This window comes from Macrosteles quadrilineatus, unplaced genomic scaffold, assembly GCF_028750875.1.
Source record: "Macrosteles quadrilineatus isolate MER2022 unplaced genomic scaffold, UCM_ALF_1.0 Scaffold_2__2_contigs__length_208266976, whole genome shotgun sequence".
Taxonomy (NCBI): Eukaryota; Metazoa; Arthropoda; class Insecta; order Hemiptera; family Cicadellidae; genus Macrosteles; species Macrosteles quadrilineatus.
The window spans coordinates 144,320,828-144,344,115 of NW_026542595.1; the positions used below are offsets into that span (position 1 = coordinate 144,320,828).

Below are 23,288 nucleotides of genomic sequence, written 5' to 3' on the forward strand. Positions count from 1 at the left end.
GCATTAATTACAACAAGAGGTCCTCCAATGGTCGTAAATTCGACCAAAAATATGTAATGCACAGACTTCTCGATATGCTGATCTGTATATAAAACATGTGATTGGAGTTTATTCCATTTGTTTTCATTTTCTGTTTATATTTTGTTATATCGTCACCAGCATGGCAACCCATAATGCCCATGTAATTTTTAAAATTTGAAATTCATTTTTGTGCTTTTTTTGGGCCTATTTATACCTATTTATAAAGGGATTCTGCACATCTACAGAAAAATATCTTTCTAACACGTGTACGTGTGGATTTTCCCTGCGATGCACACGAGTTGAGGAAAAATGTTTTCGAGAAACGTGCTTGCCTAGTAATAAATAAAAAAAATATGTATTACTAGTAACAGTTTGATACTACTTTTACAACCATCTAACCTTATAATTAATTACTACATTTATAACTAAGTAATAAAACGGCAAAAGAACATAAATGTGATCACAGAGGATTTGAGTGTAAAAAGAAGAAAGAACTAAGTGCTCTGTTTTACTGGATATCATCAGCATGGTTAAACACACACGGTTCGTACTAAGCACTCTTGCTTTACAGTGACATTCAAATATTGTTACAGTTTCACTTTACACATTATGCTCCTTAAAAAAGTAATAATCGGCGGTTAAGTATCAATTAATAGTGTTTAATTACGTATAGTTAAACATTTGTGATGTTCGTTCCTATTAACACCTTCTTAATCATTGGTTCTTTTATGTTCGGCCAAAACCATAGTTTCAATTGTAGTCTTTTTTACATATGAAAATGTGTGTAATAACATGATTATAGCCAATATAACAAGAACTAGGAAATTTCCCGCTTTTTATGGTCACTAAACTTAATTTGTATGTACGAATTTATGATACTAATATGATACTAATAATCGTGAATAATATATGTATACGAGTAATAACCATAAAAAATACACACAATGAATTGTATAAACTATTTTAAGTTTTTAGACATACCAATTAAACAGTATAAATTATTTATTTTCTTTTGAGGTTTTTTGTCAGATAAAAAATACATGATTAATACGTGATTGTTTAGTAATGCATTGGCGTAGGTTTTTTGCATCAATAGTCAAGTATCTCCTAATGCCCTCCCACTATTTCAATTATCGATCAGGGACAGTAAAGGAATTTTAATGGAAAAGCCAGACTCCGTAATGTTAATCACTTACAGACTTCTAGGAACACTGATTTGATTAAAATAAAATTTGTTTTATAGACATTTACACCACAATACTTGTATAACTTAAACATAAATGAAATCAAAACTTAATAACCAAAATAATTGAAACTTATTTGAGATAGTTGAATATCACTTTAAAAATCACATATAACTAAAAACAATAACGATGATGAGTATTCTCAATATTTTCTTGTATACAGTATAGTGATGGCGTGGTATTTGTTAACCAGAGCTGTCTAAACAAGTAAACATTTTGCGAAATATCACAATAGTTAATTATTTTGATCCGACCACATTACGCCCAAACAATTAATTAAACCTTATAATCTTTTAAATTGATTTTTACTACGATATAGTAGTAAGATTTTTGTATAAAAAGGGGCCCAGTGATAATATTCAAAGTCTTTCTCTTCGTTGTATTGCCTTACACTTTAAAATATGAGTACATAATTAATAGATTATATTCGCTAACAGAGACATACATGAATTAATTCAAGTATTTTCCATATATACTATGTTGCGTTCCTCTCAAATCTTGCAAGTCAAATGGCATGAAAAATAATGTGGGTGTTAGAAAAAATACATTTATCTACGTTATTGTATTATTTTTACTAATATTTAATACAATACTGTCTTACACACCATAGTTCGCGCGAATTCATATATGTGTATTTAATATGTCTTTGAAATGTAACTTGTAGCATCGAGAAACATAAAACGTGATTTAATACGTAGCAAAACAAATTCACGATCAGAAAGAAATACTTATTTTAGAGTGTTTCTTCTACAGCTTGACATATGGTGCCATAAACTTTACACATGTGACTGTGAAACGAAGATGAACTCCCTCTTTAACTTCTGATAGAAAGTGGCAAAATGTATGCCATCTGATGTTGGTTTTATTTTTTTATTTTTGAAACGTTATAAAACCGTTGATGGAGTTTTTGGTTAACTAACTGCTAAATATTGGTCGGTGATACGTCCTTTTTCATGATACAGTGTGTCAAAAGGTATACAACCAATTAACGCAATCCATTTAATACTTAAAATAATGAAATTAGCTACTCTAATAACTTAAACATTTGAAGAAGACAGTTAACAACTAATATACAGCTAAACTTTATTTTTTTTTTTAGCTAAAAGTCAAATTGCATGAGTTTTTGAAAATGAATTACGGTATTAGTGAAATTACGTTTTACATCAGAGATCTAACTATTGAGTCACGTAGTTTTATTTAAAGTGGAACAGCTTTTACAAACGTTGTTAAATCAAATAAGAGTAACTTATTGGCACGTAAATAGGTCACATTTTTGCATCAAATTGTAAAATTGTCCTTTTTCATCAGTTACAAAGGCAAACAACTACTTGTTGTGCTGACGAATCTTTCGAATTTGTAAAAAGATTTAATTACATTGTTAAAGAATGAAACTTTTTTCTATACTTAGTTATACTACACTTTATGTTCAATTTGTATCAAATACATGTCTGTGGGTGATTAAATGACGGCAAAATATATTTAAAAAAATTCTAACGTAGAAATTATATTCTTTCTGCCTCTAGGGAAATTTATGAATAAATAACTGTAGCGAGCCTTAGACGTTCAGTTTGTTTATCACAAGAACATTAATCGCCTGAGAATACTTTTCCAAATATTTACCAAAACTATATGGTTCTGTAACTGATTGAATGACAAGAAACTTACGTCCGTCATTTTACAAATGGGTATAAAATTATACTTATCTTAAATACACTAACGTAAACTCACAAGCAAATTCTAACCACAAACAAAACTCGAGTTTACACGTTTGCATTCACAAGGGTGCGGTTAATAAATCCTTATAATCCCATAGTCCAATGTAGTGGGCCGTGTTACTGTAGCCATTCTGGGAATGTGCGGGAAGGGATGACGCGCCGGACGGTAGGAACGCTGGGGTTGGCGGGTTGGCGGGAAGTGGGAAGATACGCTAGTCTGTGCGGCGGGGCGCGCATGGATGGACGCAACAACGTACAATTCAGTGCGATGGGGCGCTTCTAGTGAAACAGTCTTAACAAGTGAAAAACGTTGCGATGGAAAAATGACATTTTATATATTTTTAGCTGTTTTTGTTTCAGTTTTTCACAGTGTTTAGAAATGTTTAAGTGATCGATGTTCTCGATGAGTTTTAAAGTGATTATATCTCGTTTGAGTAAGTAATGCAGCTGTTAAATATATATATTTGTACCAATTTCGTTCCTAATAGACATTTTTCATCGATAAAACTTTTGTTGAATATAGGTAATATTAAGCACATTTTACTACAGTTTTAGCCGTATTTGTTTTCTGGGGCTGTCTTAAGTGCGCAGTTTTGTGACCATTTCACTCCTTGATGAGTTTCAAAGTGATTGGCAAAATTCTCCTTTCAGTTAGTAAAATAATGTGTCTTATTTAATTCGATATTGAGAAAATTACATGTTTTAGTAAATACAATTTAGTTTTTTGTTAAATATTTTGACTGCATTTTAAAACATGCAAAACCAACAATGTGATAACACGGACATTTTTATATTACAAAAAGTTTTTCAATGCCAAAGATAGCAGTAAAATTAAATATATATATTTTTTTTAACTCTATTTGAATGAAAAGAAAATGTATTGATTAGAACATTACATTTGATGTATTTTTAATGTACATGTTATTTTATTGTGTTAGAAAAAATGGCCAAGCAAAAATGTTTTTATTTCTTTTTAAAATTGTAAATTCTGATACGGATATTTTTACTAAATTAATTTAAATATGTTTTAGCAAACATTCAGGAAAAAAACTAGGTATTGTATTTGGAAACAGATTTTCATTAATTAAATATAATACGTTACAAGAAACAATTTTTTGACACTTTCACTTCTGCACAACGTGTAAATGAAAGATTTCCCACGCTAAAACATTAAAATTAAATCCTACTCTTTTTGTAGTTTTAATTTTTTACTATGCGGACGTATGTGGGATCCTCTGTAGCCTAAAGTCTTTAAATATTATAAGGATTAGTTGTTTTTTGGCAGCCATGTGGGGCGTGGCTGAAGCTGAAGGTCAATGATATGGGAACTTTATAAAGTTCATACAGTTTTACATTCTTCCTATTATTGTTTTTGTGGAAAATACATACTCGTGTTTTAATTGGTAGACAGGAATATTCTGTGGCTAAGTTGTCAGTAAAAAAATACACACTCTTAAAAATAATTTCATAAAAACTCCTAATCGCATTGTTAATCACACTAATGTTTGTTTTACTTATATAAATTAACCAAGAAGAACAAAAAATTAAATTGTTCTATGTGTTTAAGCTTTATAAACTACTGTAATAATGAAACCCATTTCTATTAACGTAATTTAAAATAGTAAAAGTTAAAATAGCACAGAAGTAAAAAATAATATTTTGTAAATAGATATTGTTTGATATGAACGAATTGATTTATCTAGTGCATTTCCAGAAGGCTTCATCTACATATTCTCGGTAGTACGTATAGTAAACGAAAGGTTTATAAAACGAATAAAACAAATATGATATGTATGGAAATTAAATTTGTACAAAAACGAGTAATGGCATGGATGGAGAGAATATGTAGAGGAACATATATATTCATAGGACAATATACGAAGAGATGCAAAGGTTATTTTGTCTAATCAATAAGCACACAAATATTTACAAATGTATCATATTGGGAGTTGGAATAACAACCTAAACCAATATCCGGTTCTTGGTACTTAATTAGTAAAATGATTTTATATGTATGTTAAGTCTTGCTGCCAAAATACTCTTGTTACAAATAAGTGCCTGCCACAAACCACCTTAGAACTAATTTCATATTTTTTTGCATTAAAAAAAACTTAAGGAAACAAATCTGTAAACTTTGTTTGTCATTTTTTGAATTTATTGGTCCCCGCCAAAAAAACTTTTAAACTCGGCGGGGCCATGCTTGTAATGAAATATCTTAAATAAATATATTTTAATTTTAATTTGAACGTATGCTTACTGTAAAATACGCTTTTTTATACCGTTCAAATTTCCGCACTTTATGTGATGCAGCTCTGTTAAAAAAATACTAAACCAAAATAACTATTGTGCTGTATAAACAAACAATCTATGAAAATAATTAGACATCCTACTTGATAGTTGAAATATTTATGAAATGAAATGAACAGAAAACGATAAAACATGTCTCTGTTTTATTGAGATGAACTTAGGACCTCGCTGGCTATTGTACTAAATTGTAAAATTTTACAAAACATGTTAAAGATAATCTTTTTTTAATTATCTTCATAAAAATAAGATGATTAACCTAAACCTATATCATAGTAAGATCTTATATAGTAAACTCAAAAAGAGCTAACTGTTTGAAACCTAACTTAATCGAAACACAAGATTAGTACAGGTTTCCATTGCTGCTTATGTCTTTGAACTATATTAAGTAGTGATGAATCGACTATAATTTTTTTCATATATTTTATTAAAAAGCTGTAATGAATACTTAGGGCTAATCAATGTGTACAACTAAAATTAAAATTACTTTAAGATCGTATAAATTTCCGGTAAAATTGTAAATGTTAAAATGCTTTATAATTATATTGGTTTAACGTCCGCACTAGTGAGTACTACGACTATCCGCAGTACTATCCTGATAGTTAGACTATTCGTAAATACCATTGACTTTATATCTATAAAGTCAATGTTAATACCAAGGCAAAAATGTGGTTCGGATTCCATTCTAAAATGTAAGTCCTAATAATTAACAGCTGTTTCTAAGGAATATGTTGGCCTTAGTCACTAACAAGACTGAAAGATCGCGCCACTCATCCTACACTCATCCCCATTCATACTTGGCTTAAAATACCTACTTTGTATGGTCACCATTTTATTGAAAAGTATAAAAAATGAAGTACTTGCATTAATTTTATAAACATACTAACAAAGACAATGGTTTTCTTACGATCCTAGTTTTTATTTTAAGGCGACAAACATAAACTTAAACATAAACATAAACATAAAATAACAAATTAGACTGATCTTAGTTTCAAAAAGGTAAACCATATCTAGACCACTTACAAGAAGGAACTTGAAAACCAAACAAAATATAATAACTACAGTTGACATAATAACTAAAGTACTGTATTAAATTATGTTAACACTTAGCACGAGCCCGGAATTGTTTTTTCACATCACTTCAGGCTAGACCCAGGGGTTGCAACATTATCACAAAGATAAAATCCGTTGGTGATTTGGTGGGATTTGAACTCATGACCTCAGGGACCAAAGTCCCGCGCTCTAACCACGAGACCAGCTCGTTCCCGCAGATGTCACACATTTAATCACGCCACAATCGAAAGGACACATCAGCTCGCTCCCCACTTTTAACCTAATAATAAACTATGAAGTGAAAGCCTTTTTAAATTTGTATATATACACTAAATTAAATAAAACAAGTTTAATAAAAAGGTATCAAAGCGTATTTTTTATGAGGGCTACACAATTAATACCTGCATATTAACACCAACATTTTGTCACATTAAAAGTAAACAATTATCAGTTAGTTTACCAAAACATCAAAATTTTTAAACATAGTTTTTTCTCACCATAGCTTTAGTAAAATAGTTTAACTTTCTTTATATAAAAAGTATTTATTGACTTCGACATAAACTCAACTGTTATAAAGCTTATCATATGAATTATACAATTACAAAACCTTTCAATCATCATTGGTTACAGTTGCAACCAAAGAGTGCAACAGTAGCTCGTATCAGAAAGCAAAAGCGATGTTTTGAAGTGAGACCAAGCTGAGTTTTAAGATCCATACTGAGACGAGAGACTAAAGGAAATATGGACGATATTTTTATCATGGGACATAAAGTAAACATTGACTTTCAAAACTAAACAAATGAAAAAGAGCTCTAAACGAGTAATAAGAATATATACAGCATAATTTATCATTATTTGAGTTTATAGTTGGATGGCAACAACAAACAATACATATTATTAAGTTTCCTCTGTTGTGTGGTTTCAATAAATTGAATATGTTTATATTTTACTAACCATAACGATCAAAGTTCAACTATAGGAAAAAGTAGTGGTTTTGGTCCCAGCCATTAAAATTAGATTTCAAATCATCAAATTACGTTTCGAATGCAATTGATCACGAGCTACCGCGAACCCGAGAGAGAGACAAAATAATTACATCCCTGGAATGTTCAGGCATCCATTTTGAACTGTGTAAAGTTTAAATACTGTTATATAATAATATAATTTATCTGTACATAACATTTTACATTTTGTTGTACTTAATCCATGCCGTATACAATCCCTTTGATTTAATTATGCGGTATTATGAATTGAATGTTTATGATTAATGACATTTCAAAAAAAGGCTGAGAACTTATAATTACCCTCATAATACTTACAAGGTTATTATGAAGCTAATCATATTCAAAATGGGTACTAATTAGTCATTTTCTTTGATAAACCGTCATGTATAATCACTTACTTTATGTTAGGAGTCACTTAAAAGCTACAGTTACCACAACTTCTATTTTTTTCACATTATGCCTAGAAATAAAACCATCTATCGCACACACGTACAGTGTAATTAGGAAAGTAGTTAATGTTATCTTTAAAAGGGGTGGACACTTCATTTTGTACAAGGTTTTTGGGGTGATTTAAGCGGATAAATATGCTAATCTAGGGTTGATCTAGTTTAATTTAGCTAATTTAGTTTAGTTTCCCTAATTTAGTTTAGTTTCCCTAATTTAGAGGTAAAATCAAGTAATAAATTATTTAAGTTTATTATAAAAATACGATATTTTCTAAACGCAGGGAACAACTATAACAAACATCTGTTTTGTGTGTAAATCTCCAACGAAAAAATAAAGTTTTTTCTTCATAGAACTTCTTCCCAAGGGGAACTTCTTCAGGCTGTAAAGGACATCAAATTGCATTCCAGAGGAAGTAGTCAAAGTTAAAATACACACATTTAATCACATCACAAACGAAAGTACGAAAACAAGTAAATATCATTATTACAAAAACCATTTTCTTTTTAATTGTTACCTTATACGCTAGGCCAATCTGTAACTTAAACACTGAAATATATTCTGTTCAAAAACTTATTATTAATTGAAATTTGTTAAATCGAAGAAAGAACACGACACTAATAATTGTTCATTAAGATAACTCGTTTATCACATCACAAGTATAAGTTTTTCATTTAGGTCACAATTTGATGTAAAAAGTTTTGTTTCTTCCCATTGTCTGGCTTTACTTCCAACCCCCTTTTCCATGCTTTGCATATAATGCTGAAACATAAATTGTAACTTTTATCTAGAGCAATGCTGTCTCAAGTTATATTGTGAATATTCACAATTTGTATACATTAGAGTTTTATTGTGCCTTAAACTTATTGAATAAGTCAGCGTGGTTGCTCTGCACCAGACGTGGCTCGCTGACACTCCAGTTGAATATTGAATGATGTATCACGTTACGTTTACTCAAAACCCCTCCTTCAATATTTAAGGAAAACTCACGTGGGCGGATTATTCAGGATATAAATGATATTTTTTTAGGGGGTTTGTCAAGGGATGGTTGAAAAATTAGTTATATCCACATATATTTCAATATTTGGCATGTTTGTTGTCAAGGTTTTGGAAATTTAACAGTTGGAACGAAATAATTGAAAAAAAAATAGTTGGTCTATACCTCCGGCCTCCTTAATTACAAGTATCTTAGCGAATAGCATTTACTTAAATATCATCTTCAGTTTTCTTTCAGCACAACAACATAATTTAATTATGATCTGTGCTACAAACTATGAGCATTTTATATAAATCAAATAAAATAGTAGGTTTACTACACAATCTATACGTTACATCAATAATGTAGTTTACTAGTACTGTAGTAAATATTATCTGTACCGGTAGTCCGATTTCACAATAATTTTTGTCACAAACTATTTTAGCACGATAAATATCACGTATTAGTTATTTTAAACTATTTTCTCAATAACATCTAATCAATCTTCACAAAGTGTTCTGGGAGTTCTGAAGCTCTGTAGGGAACGCCACTGAGAGCAGATGTTATACATCTTGGATCAGTTTCGAATCCAATTAAATTACATCTGGTTTCTCTAGTTCGATAGTCTTCTTGGTCTGTTTTTGCATTTAGTTTTTTCAATCAGCTAAGTTTATTTGTTTCTTATTGATTGGTACAAATGTCAAAGTGTGTTTTGCAAATATTACGAAAAATACTGAAAATAATGAAAATGTTTGATATTAAATATTGTTTTATATATATAATATTCACATGTATATTCAATGATAATATAAAAAAGTATAGGAGATATTTACAGAAAATTAAGTAATGTACGTTACCGTATTCCAAATTCTATGGATAAATCACCAATAAAACATTACAATTAATTGTCTTATATCAAACCTTACATTTCTGTTCCTATCAACGTTTTCTTCCAAAGTCTTACTTGTGTTACTAAGTACAAATAGAAATTGGAAAATCATTGTTAAAAATATAAAACATCCTGAATTTTACCAAATTTGTTAGGTTTATTTGCACCAACGAGTTTTATTTTTTTGTTCTGTTTTCCAATGTCAAGTTAAATGCCTCTAAAGTTCGCACACATATTCTTATAACATGCACGGCAGGCTTTGAAGAATTCTTTCTATCTCAAAGCAATAAAAAACCTTCTCTCTAAAGAGTTTCTAATGACTACCATCGGAACTTCAGTTTGTTTGTGGCCCTATTTGAGAGAGTGTATTTTTTAAAGTTACTGTGAATATATAAATGAATCTGTATCACAAATAACAAGTTGAAAATTTTCTAAAACCACAACAATCAGGGATTGCATATTTTCCACACCAAGGTTAAAAAAATCTGCATAATAGTTTGTTACAGCCTCTCTAAAAAATATGCCTTTCCTGAACATACAGATCAATTTAAAGCTGTTGGACTCATAACTGAATTCACTCTGCGTGCACACGGTAGAGTATTAATTTTTCGTTCCGCTAAAACCTTAAAAGGTGTCACACTTTTGCGAAGAAAGTAGGACAACGAATATCGAGTTTCCCTTTTTCTCTGTTCTTTCCTTTTAGAGGTACAAGCTGAAGCTCTTATTGAAAATAGCTCTATAAAAGAAGAGTTAAATTTATAAACGCTAAATCTGTTATCCCACTTATTAATAAAAATGGTTTGTTAATGCTATGTCACATTTTTATTGTGTAAATGCTTAATAAAAATCAGTACTTAGCCACTACGAAGGTAGTCTTAAAAGTCACTTAGATATTTTGGTAACCAGTTCGAACTTTTGACCTTATAGATTGAACTGCTCAAACTATTTGCTTATTAATAGTTATAACTAGCTTCAAAGTTTTGGCTTAACTATTCTATTGTTGGTTTATAATCATAAATCGTTTATATTGTTACCAGTGCATAACCTTTGTAAAGCAAGTTTTTAAAAACGTCATAAATGTGTATATGTGTATAATAAAAAAGTATTATAAACGATAATCATAAATTTTGCTCGTGAGTTTAAATACGATATAACTTAGGTGCCTGTTTTAACTTCTTTACGTACGTGCAATATTAAATACCATCCTTTAACTTTTATGATTTAATTACTTCAAAACTAAATTATTGTAAAACCTTAATTTATTAGAATTTATTCATGGTTTTTGGTAGCGTTTTATTATTACTTACTTTAATAAGTTTTAAGTGGGCTACATTTTTTATTAAAAAAAGCTTAATTTACATCATACATGCACATGAATCAAAATTTATTATTGGTGCGACGAGAACAAGTGCAAAGCTAACCATAATTTTTGTCTTTTGATCTGGCATGTATTAAACTATCCAGATCTAGTAAGTACAACCACAAAAGGGCCAATGAAGATAAGGCATACTTAAAAACGGTTAACTTAAATTTAAAATTTACAGTATGAAAAAGGTCTTTTAATTATTCCTTATATAAATAAATAAAATATACACAGTTAGTCTGGAAAAAATAGTTCATATGACGTTTAGGAAAGATTAAACTTTCATATGAATTTTTATGTTATTTCCTAAAGCAATAAACTCTGCAGAAATTTCAAGGAATCGCTGGACCACAATGTTGTTTGTGTTGTGTTGGAGACACACACACACATACACACATATTAAATCATCTACCCACTAACATGTATTTGGCATTGTTGGGATTTTACCTTCTATAGAGAGTGGCGGTCACAGACCTATACATATTACTCAGTCGAGTACATTGTGAGCTTTCGCCGCATGAAACTCCAAATCCAGATATTCGGATCATCAAATAAATACGAATATGTGCTTGCGTTTATTCAAGTTTTATGAACACGAGCACTCTATTGAATTCTTGAAATTTATAAAATATTGTTAGATAATATATTTGGTCTGATGATGGGAACAAAGATTGACGAAATAAATTGCCTTCTCTGCAATAATTATTATATATACAGGATGAATCATACCACCCGTCCACAACGGTTTGAACCAACAAGCGATAATAAAATGAATTTTTTATTGAAAATCCACCATTAAAATCTTTTAATGGTTTACAATTTAAAAAGCCACTTTAGGCACTTTTCTTTCAATGTAGGGGCCATTAAAAAGTACAAATATATATCCGAAAAGTAATTTTAAAAATTAAAAACACGTCTAAAATCTAAAAATTTTTAAATTTTTTTTAAATAGGGCGTTTTTTGTAGGTGAAGGAGTACGAAAAACGCCGAAGAGTGTCTTGTAGAAAATTTAAATCCTAACCATGAAAATTCTCTCAAATCTTTGCTCTTACCGTTATCGAGCCATAGCCATAAAAAACGTGTTTATCTAAAAAAGATTTAAGTGAATTTTCTTTTTTTTGGGGGTGGGGGGGGGGGTTGTAATTTGAAAATGTAACTTTTTAGGATTTTCTGGGTGGCTTGGGACCAAGATGGACCTCCACAAAAAAATGCAAATCCTAGCTATTCTAAAAGTGGGTAAACATTTGTATACCTGATCGTTAAATTATGTGCACGGGTGGTCTGATTCACCCTGTATAATCATTGACTATACACAAAGAAGACTCTCCATCCAATTAAACAAATAGAAGCCAAAAAACTTGGTGCAATCTGTTGATATAGATTAACAACTCATGGCAATTTTCTATGTCAAGTGATAAATCAATCAGTTGCTGGCATGGATTTTAATTATTAATATTTAACCCAATATACTAGTACCCTCTGGTTAGATGGTACTAAACCATCTATTTTTATTTCTTTCTTTTTCTTTTTATTTAATTTTCTTCTTCTATTTTATTGGATTCACATTTTTACATTAGAAGATAAGTCTACTCTGTGTATGTTTAGTCAATGATATAATAAAGAGTTGTTTGACACAGCAATTATATTTTTAACGAATAAATAATGAAAAAGTTATATTTTGCTACGTAATACTTATGGATGTGAGGGCTATTTGATTATATCATGACCATGTTTACATTCTTAGTGAGTGTGTTTCCAGCCTAGTACTTATCGTCTCGGACTTTGGGTTGGGTAACGAGCTGGTCATCAGTGGTAGAGTGCGGGACTTCGGTCCCCGTGGCCCCCGGTTCAAATCCCGCCAATCACCAATTGAATTTTTTCCATGTGATAATAACCCGAACATCTAGGACTTGCCTGAAGTAATGTGTAGAACAGTTCCGGGCTGGAACCTAGCCCACTATAGGATGTGAAAGTGGGACATTAAAAAATCGGTTATTTGGGACGAGAGGAACGAGCTCAATCCCGGGCATATAAATAAAAATGGAGACGTTAAAACCAATTTTATCTAAACGTGTTCCCCTACACACGTGTGTGTCCCTAAACGTGTGTTGTGTGTTTAACAAGATCTTCTTCCATAAAAATGCCACTAGCGTGGATAAAAACAATCAATACAAACAGATAAAGGATTGATTTTAAAATTTATATAGCTTTCATAAAGACGTTCATAGTTTATCCGACATTATAAGATGTAGCATATATCGAAGTATACAAAGTAGTATTTAGAGCATGTAACTGTGTATCACCACACAACGATATTGAACCAATTTACTCGTTGAGGTACTAAAGCTACAACGATTAATTAGGTCAACATGTTATACGCTATCTTAGTTACCTTAGGTGATATTTAAGGATCGTTATAGAATATATGGAACATACCCTTGGATGCTGGTTGATTGAATTGTTGATCGAAGCTATCCATGTCAATAACCTATTAGAACATTTTGCACCATTCCAAGGAGATTCCCTATTGAAAATGCTAAATATGTTAATATTATTCTTTTTGGTTCTGAATAAGGTTTTCTAGTTTGTTCTTGTTGGTCGACATTTTAAATTTGCAGTTTTATGTATTTTGGTGGTATTCTTAAAATAACGGTTGTAAAAATTTATCTATCTCAGATTCTATTAGCTAGAATTTCATGATCGAAGTGTCATTTTTAGGGGTTTTAGTCTTCTAAAAAGTGTTGTAAAATTATGTTAGCATCTATTTAGAATAAAATGTTACTAAGAGAAAATAACAAAAACTATTTTTTATTTATATAAATAATTTGGATTTAATTTATAATTGTGTCACATGGATAATTCTACCTAACTTTTATTATGCTAATAAGGAATATTGGGTAAAAATGTCAACCGTGTGCCACAAGTGATCATTGAGATGTATCATTTTAGTATTGAAAAACCCGTAAAATCCATACTTCCGGGAACCGGGGGCTGGCTAGCGTTATCAGGCAACCTGGATAGGCAGTTTCCATTGGGACGGAGGCATGCAGTGCCCCCTATACTCTTTAGTCGTATACAAATTAAAATAATAAATACTTATTTTGGTTTTCAAACAGCCCCTTAGTGTTAAAAACCCCTGTGTTTCTTCAGAAACATTTTTATTCTCAATAACCTAACTAAAGAAACATCAGATTTGAGGTTGCACTACCTTTGTTAACTTGGGTGACGTAAGTTACGAATTAGTAATATCGTGCTCTCTAGTGTACGACTGCATTACACATATGCATGCCGTTTCGGCCTATTTTCCCAGTCTATCTTCAGAGCAGCGAAAGGGTTACTGGTCATCTGAAACGAAGCCGAAACATCAGTACAACATGTCGTGATGTATTACTATTTTTGTCTGAATACCAGAACAATGTTATTTTATTATTGACTACATCTAGCTATTATTGTCGCGAAAATTTATATATTAAAAGAACTTTAAAAGCAAAGTGTTTTATACCCATCATGACTTTGTGTATAACAGGAATTGAACCCTGACCCCTCTCCCACCGAAGCTAAACACTCTAACTACAAGGCTAGCAACACAACAACTCACACTCAAACTCTTTACGCTCTCCTCTCTCCTCTCTTCTCTCTTCTCTTTTTCAAATTGTGTTTAATTTTTAATACCCATTGGATGAATACTAATGTTGCGTATTTTGCCATGTTTTAGAGAGCCGACATCGTTAGGATGGGTGGCTGGCAGAATGGGAGACATTGACTTTGCCAAGCTCTACAACTGCACGGCTCTGCTGCTGGACAAAGACCCGTTCGTCAACGTATCTTCCGTGTGGGCTCTGAACCGCACTCAGGTACTGTATGAATATATAGTGTAATATATATATTATTTATATATGTAACAATTACTGTCGGTATTATCAAAACCGTCTCCTGACCTTCAGTCAACTTGGGACTGGCCTGGGCCTCAAAACTCTGAAACACCCTCGACGCAGCTTTACTAAAAACATTTTTTTTTTATTTATGAAGAACCAAGCGGTTTATATGGTGGAAGAGCGAGCTGGTGTAGTAGTTAGAGCGCGGGAATTCGGTCTGTGAGGTCCCGGGTTCAAATCCTGCCAAATCACCAACGGATTTTATCTAGCGATAATGCCGCAACCCGTCTATTCTGAAGTAATGCGAAAAACAATCCCGGGCTCGTGCCTAGCGTCCTAGGAAAAAACAACAACAACAAAAAAACTGTTTATATGGTAGTATGGATTTTTATTACCTCTATATTTAATTTAATCTCTGTATAAATTGTTAAAAGATCAAAGAATTATAAGGAAAAGACAAAGTATCTCGTATTCTCAAGATAGAGCAAACTCTGAATAGCAATCTGACAGTTGGTGAGGTAAAATACTTTAGAGAACGACAACTTTAATACTTAGGAGTAAAATTTTCTCAAGATACAATGAAAAAGTAGAAGAAGAAAGCAGACTTTAGCAGCAAGGATAAGTTTCTTCTCTGTATAAAAATTGCTAAGCTCCAAACAACTTTCAAAAACAACAAAACAAAAACGTACCATCCAATTATACTACCAGTTCTCCTTAATAGAAAGGAAAATTTAGACCATAGCAAAAATTCTGAGAAACGATTTATATTATAGTTTTTGGAGGAATATATTTTAAGGAAAATAAATGGAAAATACCTGAGAAAGCTGAGTTTCCTGGAAACTGAGGACCGGGTAGACTGGAGGCAAATTGTTGTGGAGGCCAAAAACCTACTTCTGTTTAAATTACCACAGTGGTAAGATAAATATATTGTTGTCTCATGATCAAACTCACCATTGCTTAGTACTGACAATCTGTGACTTGAAACAATCACAGAATTTTCTGGAAAAGCCATAAGGGTGAGGGGTGCAATAACACCTAATTTAACCTTGAATTTGCACATAGACCTCAGCCTGTGCGTGGAACATATCCAGCCTAGTAAGGGGTGAGCCGGTAGATAAGAGAGAAATGTACTGGTGGGCAACATGATCTAAACCCATGACATGGATCTTCAGTCTGTCACAGTAACTTTTTGGTTGCTTTTTACTGGTCATGTAAAACAAGTTGTGATACAAGAACTTTCAATAATTTGAAATACAATGTAACTCACCTTGCCACTGATTACATTCTTCTTTAAATAACAACTTTTACACATTTGTTAGCAGAATCCAATCCACAATGACATCGATTTTGGACTCAATTTGGATGCCATTTATTATTGGACTGACAATTGATCATGCTACCTAATAAAATTATCCTTAACTATATCAATCTACTATGACATAACAGTAACAGTTGTAACGTGTAAGTAATTCACTACATGTCAAGAATTTGCCCTTTGTTAACAATATAATTTCCTTAATGCCTTAGGAAGGTATATGGTATGCTTTAATTACAGTGCAATAGGATATTTGCAAGTCCAGAAAAAGATTATTTTAATGACATCTTGTGTTTCCAATCGTTTTATGACGCAAAAATAAATTAGCTTAAAACATTGAAACTACTTGCACTTTCTGGTTAGGTTTTGTTATGATAAAAAAAACAGTCAAACAAAGTGTAGATTGATTACTTTACAGTTGAAGAAAGTAGCTGTCGAAAAATGTATAAATTGTAATGGATTTTTGCAAGTAATTCAATTATTATGAACTAATTATAACAAAAAAGCAACGAAGGTTATTAGAGAAAGGAAAATTTGAATTTGAAGTTAGATAGATATATTTAAGATAATATATTTAATATACAACTTAAATATCCAAAAGAAGATATATATAAAGTCATAAATTGACTATATTTAATTTTTGTAACCTTTCTTCAAGAAAAACATATATGTAACCTCAAGTAATATAGGTGCGTGATGGTAAACAGACCGTCCACAGTTTTGGGCGTATCCAAAACAGATTTACGAGACGGAGATAAGTTTGGGTCCAACTCTAATGCTACGTTTAGTCCTATACTTTACGTCATTTATCTTCGTTCCTTGATTAAAGCTTCAAACCAATACTTTTTGCAGACAGAGCTTCGCAAATGAAAACGTTACAAATAGGTAAAAAGTTACTTAACCAAACAATATTACAAGTCGGTTTACAGTAGTTAGTTTGTAACCATGTATGATGTTTCAATAATTTAAGGTCACATGACGATTAATTTGTTTGGATTCGTCTTTTACAGAGGCGTCTCAGAATTTTAACAGGAATTGAACGTTGAATCTAATCATCAAATCAAGAGTATTATATTCCCCGTATTTGTATTCAAAAGTATGATCATTTTTGTCATTACGAAAAATTACATCTCAAGAATATCAGAAAAAAAATTCCTTGAAAACTATTAATTTACTTTCTTCAATGAGTCAAAATGAACGAAATTTCTTATTATAAAGGAGTATTAAAAAACTCAGATAGCTTGTTTGCAATGAAGAAACTGTTTTAGCTTGTGCTAAATTGCTAAATATTTTTCGAAGGTTATTCGTGAATAAATCATTGTCAAACTAATATTGTCCAACCAATGCATTATTCTGGGTTAGCCTGAAGAAAACTTAGGAAATGGACCCTTTTGTCAAAACAATACAAGTTTACATGTCTACGATTGTTTTAAGAGACATTTCTTGTAAGTGACATGATTCTGGAACAATAAAAATAAGTTACGATTGCATTGTAGTGCCTGAAGTAATTTTACTCAATGCGAGGTCCTATCTAAAAAAGCCATCGATAGGGGTTCAGTCTTAAATCATTCAGTAAACTAAAAAAGTCGCTGTCTTGAAGCAGGTTTTAATTTTTTGTTGAATTAATAAAGGTATTAAAAAGGTACACCAAGAAAATATTTTAAATTCGTTTTAAACTTATTTCCCACCAAGACTTATAGTACGAGTATAATATATGTTCGCACCTTTGTCCGTCTTCAGCCTTAAAAACAGTAGTCTTGATATTACAAATTTTGGATATTAAGACCAATTCTCAAATGTTTTCCAATGTGAACTCGTCGACGTGTGTTAATTCATTGATGAAGACTTTTATCCTGTTTCATGTTGATGTTGGTAACTTGGTTGGTTGATGTTGGTTTCTTGTTGATTTTGGTTGATGTGTAACTTAATGTTGGGTTTGAGAATTGGTTCTTACAATCTGAAACTTGTAATCCTCAGACTACTGTTTGTTAGACTGAACACGGATAAAGGTACGTAACCTATTATATTTATCTCATATCATTGAGCGGAGCGAGCGTAGCGAGCGAAGCTCTTATACGTCGACTTTTATGCATTTCGTAATACGCAAACTCCTCCTAGACGGCTGAATCAATCGTTTTCAAATTTTGCATGGCGATAAAGACCATATCGGTGAGTGCCAACATCTATATGGCGTAAAAAAAGTCTCTCAGGAATCCGCCCCACTGGGTCTCAAAGTTTCACTGTAATCCTTATGGAAGCAGTATTTGACAAATAAACAAAGACATATGATCAGCTGTTGACTTTTGAATGCAGTAGATAAATAAATAGCTGATAGGATTATTCCACAGATATTAGAACATAAACGGTGGTATGGATCATAAATATAATCAAATGACGACACTAGCTTGAGGTCCGTGACGTAGGAAGTGGTGAAGGAAGTAGTAAAAGTGAGCAGTCTGGAGTGTGGAAACTGTTTAAGACGATTAGATTTAGGTTGGTATCTGCATTCCTAAAAATCTATGGGAAGGGAGGAAAACGGGTCCGTGACGTAGGAAGTGGTGAAGGAAGTAGTCAAGGCGAGCTGTCCGGAGTGTGGGAACTGTTTATGACGATTAGATTAAGGTTTCTGCATTCCTAAAATTCTAAGGGAAGGGAGGAAAACGGGTCCGCGACGTAGGAAGTGGTGAAGGAAGTAGTCAAGGTGAGGTGTCCGGAATGTGGAAACTGTTTATGACGATTAGATTTAGGTATCTGCTATCCTAAAATTCTATCGGAAGGGAGGAAAACGGGTCCGCGACGTAGGAGGTGGTGATGGAAGTAGCCAAGGCGAGCTGTCCGGATTGTGGGATCTGTTTATGACAATTAGATTAAGGTATCTGCAATCTTAAAATGCTATTGGAAGGGAAGGAAACAGGTCCGCGATGTACGAAGTGGTGAAGGAAGTAGTCAAGGCGAGCTGTCCGGAGTGTGGGATCTGTTTATGACCAATAGATTGAAGTATTTGCATTCCAATAATGCTAAGGGAAGGGAGGTAAACAGGTCCGTGACGTAGGAAGTGATAAAGGAAGCAGTAAAGGCGAGTTTTTCGGAGTGTGAAATCATAATTATGATTATAATCAATGACGACACTAGCTTGAGGTCCGTGACGTATAAAGTGGTGAAGGAAGTATTAAAGGTGAGCAGTCTGGAGTGTGGGAACTGTTTATGACGATTAGATTAAGGTATCTGCATTCCTAAAATTCTATAGGAAGGAAGGAAAACAGGTCCGCGACGTAGGAAGTGGTGAAGGAAGTAGTAAAGGCGAGCAGTCTGGAGTGTGGAAACTGTTTATGACGATTACATTAAGGTATCTGCATTCCTAAAATGCTATGGGAAGGGAGGAAAACAGGTCCGCGACGTAGGAAGTGGTGAACGAAGTAGTCAAGACGAGAAGTCCGGAGTATGGGAACTGTTTATGACAATTAGACTAAGGTATCTGCAATCCTAAAATGCTATGGGAATGGAGGAAAACAGGTCCACGACGTAGGAAGTGGTGAAGGAAGTAGTAAAGGCGAGCAGACTGGAGTATGGAAACTGTTTATGACGATAAGATTAAGGTATCTGCATTCCTATAATGCTATGGGAAGGGAGGAAAACAGGTCCGCGACGTAGAAAGTGGTGAAGGAAGTAGTAAAGGCTAGCAGTCTGGAGTGTGGAAACTGTTTATGCAATTAGATTAAGGTATCTGTATTCATAAAATGCTATGGGAAGGGAGGAAAACAGGTCCGTGACGTAGGAAGTGGTGAAGGAAGTAGTAAAGGCAAGCAGTCTGGAGTGTGGAAACTGTTTATGACGATTAGATTAAGGTATCTGCATTCCTAAAATTCTATGGGAAGGGGGGAAAACAGGTCCGCGACGTAGAAAGTGGTGAAGGAAGTAGTAAAGGCGAGCAGTCTGGAGTGTGGAAACTGTTTATGACGATTAGATTAAGGTATTAGCATTCCTAAAATGCTATGGGAAGGGAGGAAAACAGGTCCGCGACGTAGGAAGTGGTGAAGGAAGTAGTCAAGGCGAGATGTCCGGAGTGTGGGAACTGTTTATGACAATTAGATTAAGGTATCTGCATTCCTAAAATTCTATGGGAAGGGGGGAAAACAGGTCCGCGACGTAGAAAGTGGTGAAGGAAGTAGTAAAGGCGAGCAGTCTGGAGTGTGGAAACTGTTTATGACGATTAGATTAAGGTATCAGCATTCCTAAAATGCTATGGGAAGGAAGGAAAACAGGTCCGCGACGTAGGAAGTGGTGAAGGAAGTAGTCAAGGCGAGATGTCCGGAGTGTGGGAACTGTTTATGACAATTAGATAAAGGTATCTACAATCCTAATATGCTAGGGGAAGGGAGGAAAACAGGTCCGCGACGTAGGAAGTGGCAAAGGAAGTAGTAAAGGCTAGCTGCTTGGGGTGTGGGATATGTTTGTGACGATTAGATTAAGGTATCTGCAATCCTAAAATGCAATTGGAAGGGAAGGAAACAGGTCCGTGACGTAGGAAGTGGCGAAGGAAGTAGTAAAGGCGAGCTGCTCGGGGTGTGGGATCTGTTTGTGACCATTAGATTGAGATATTTGCAATCCTAAAATGCTAGGGGAAGGGAGGAAAACAGGTCCGTGACGTAGGAAGAGGTGAAGGAAGTAGTCATGGCGAGCTGTCCGGAGCGTGGGAACTGGAAACCGTTTGCAGCAGTTTTAATGTATCTGCAATGCTGAAATGCTATGAGAAGGGATGGAAGCATGCTCACGACATGGGAAATGGTGAAAGAAGTAGTAAAGGCTAGCAGTACGGAGTGTGAGAATGTTTGTGGCAATTAGATTAAGGTATCTTAAAATACTAAAATGCTATGGAAAGTGATGAATACAGGTCCACGACATAGGAAGTGGCTTAAGAAGTAGTAAAGTATGAACATCAGTATAGTGTGAGATTCGTCTGTGGCAGTTAGATTAATATATCTTCAATACTAAAATGAAAATGCTATGAAAAGGGAAGGAAACAGGAAAACAGGCCCAACGACGTAGGAAGTGGTAAAGGCTGGCAGTGCAGAGTGGGGGAACCGTTTGGGCAGTTAGATAAATGAATATGTAATACTTAAATGCTATGAGAAAGGAAGGAAACAGGTCTGTGACGTAGTAAATGGTAGTAAGGCTAGCAGTGCAGAGTGTGGGAACAGTCTTTGGCAATTACATCAATGTATCTGCAATCCTAAAATGCTATGGGAAGAGAGGAAACAGGTCCACGACGTAGGGTGTGGTGAAGGAAGTAGTAAAGGTGAGCAGTGTCGAGTTTGGGAATGGATTAATGTATCTGCAATGCTAAAATGCTACATGAAGAGCCTGTAGACTGTATGTTAAAATGATTACGAAGCACGAATCGATACATATTTTCGTTACATGCAATCGTTTACAATCTAAATTTACAAACTGAGTTGACAACAGCTGATTTTTACTAAATAGAGGCTAAAAACGATTTTTACTCTCTAAATAAAAAAAATGCTACTTTAGTTAGACCCGCAACGCATGCATTAAAAACTACTGTTTTTACTGCAGTATGACAAAAACAATATAATATGAACCCTTGATGACTCCGCTCAATTTTGTGGATGCCTCTGCGAACGCCACCTAGTATATTTTTCTCATATTATCTAATTTTTCTGTTCCTGTAGGTTTTGAGTGTGTTGGGCCCTGTTTTCGACGACCAAGACGACACCCTCACCTCTGGACGACGAAGTGGACTCAAGGACTTCCTCACTGACTGTGTCTACCCTCCTCTGCAGCGCCCCACCGACCTCCTCTGGTGGCAGAAGGTGGTCTGGTCCTCGGTGTTTGCAATCATGCTTCTGGTCGCTACTGGAGGCAACTCTATCGTTATGTGGATTGTCCTAGGTAAGTACCAGTCGTAAATGCTAATTAATTGTATGGTTATAGTGCTCACCTTCAAATCTGAAGGTCACTGGTTCGATTCCAAGCGAGATAGTTTTCAGACCTAGATGTCATTTGGGCAATGAATAAATGATATACTACAAAAAGGTTGACGTTAGATATAAACAAGACAAGCGGTTGGAACGTTCCCTTTCAAACATAAAAATGCCATTGACGTAGAAAACGCACAAAGTAAAATAAAATAAATTCTTCTTTATTAGAAGCTGGATTTTTGGTGATTATGAGTTTATTATTAAAGGGTTATTGGGGACAGTTTCCATAAAATATGTTTTTCGATTGTAGTCTACGGATTGCATCGAATATTGAAATATGTATAAAAACTGCTTCTGTTAGTTCACTGGTCGCATCAGTGGACGCTGTTAGTGGATGCGACCAGTGAACTCCTAGCAGTGGCCAATGTTAGAAGTGGGGAATGACCAAACAATTTGGCGATTTTGCAGACCTTTTTTTGAAAATTCGTAAAAATTCAACCGTAGGCCTACAAGTAAACCTAGCCAACCCCATATTCATTTTGTTCGGAAAGAACAGGAGAATCTAGAAATAGTAATAATTAGGGCCTATAATAATGATTTAGACGGTGTATTTTTTCGGTAAAGTGAAAAATATAAAAAAATTCGATTTTTTTTAAAATTTCAAAAGCGGCCTTGCTATTTTTTTCTACGGATTTTTTATGGGAAATTCATTATGTTATATAAGCTACGTTTTGTACGTGGATGCGACCAGTGAACTCCTAGCAGTGGCCAATGTTAGAAGTGGGGAATGACCAAACAATTTGGCGATTTTGCAGACCTTTTTTTGAAAATTCGTAAAAATTCAACCGTAGGCCTACAAGTAAACCTAGCCAACCCCATATTCATTTTGTTCGGAAAGAACAGGAGAATCTAGAAATAGTAATAATTAGGGCCTATAATAATGATTTAGACGGTGTATTTTTTCGGTAAAGTGAAAAATATAAAAAAATTCGATTTTTTTTTTAATTTCAAAAGCGGCCTTGCTATTTTTTTCTACGGATTTTTTATGGGAAATTCATTATGTTATATAGGCTACGTTTTGTAGACAATCCAATTCCCTACATAGAAATATACAGGCCCTAACATGTTAGGAAAATATATTTTTTT

General features: G+C 33.4%; 1 protein-coding gene across 2 annotated transcripts in view; it reads left to right on the forward strand.

The window, feature by feature from the left end:
* The first annotated feature begins 3,258 nt into the window (after positions 1 to 3,258).
* LOC128986717 (tachykinin-like peptides receptor 86C) overlaps positions 3,259 to 23,288 on the forward strand; it is a 40,502-nt gene continuing 20,472 nt past the window's right edge. For both annotated transcript variants that reach the window (XM_054407211.1, XM_054407212.1), the window contains exons 1-3: positions 3,259 to 3,414; positions 14,729 to 14,867; positions 21,894 to 22,113. In XM_054407211.1, the coding sequence (XP_054263186.1) occupies positions 14,763 to 14,867; positions 21,894 to 22,113 (325 nt within the window). In that variant the 5' untranslated portion in view covers positions 3,259 to 3,414; positions 14,729 to 14,762. The remainder of the gene's footprint in view (positions 3,415 to 14,728; positions 14,868 to 21,893; positions 22,114 to 23,288) is intronic.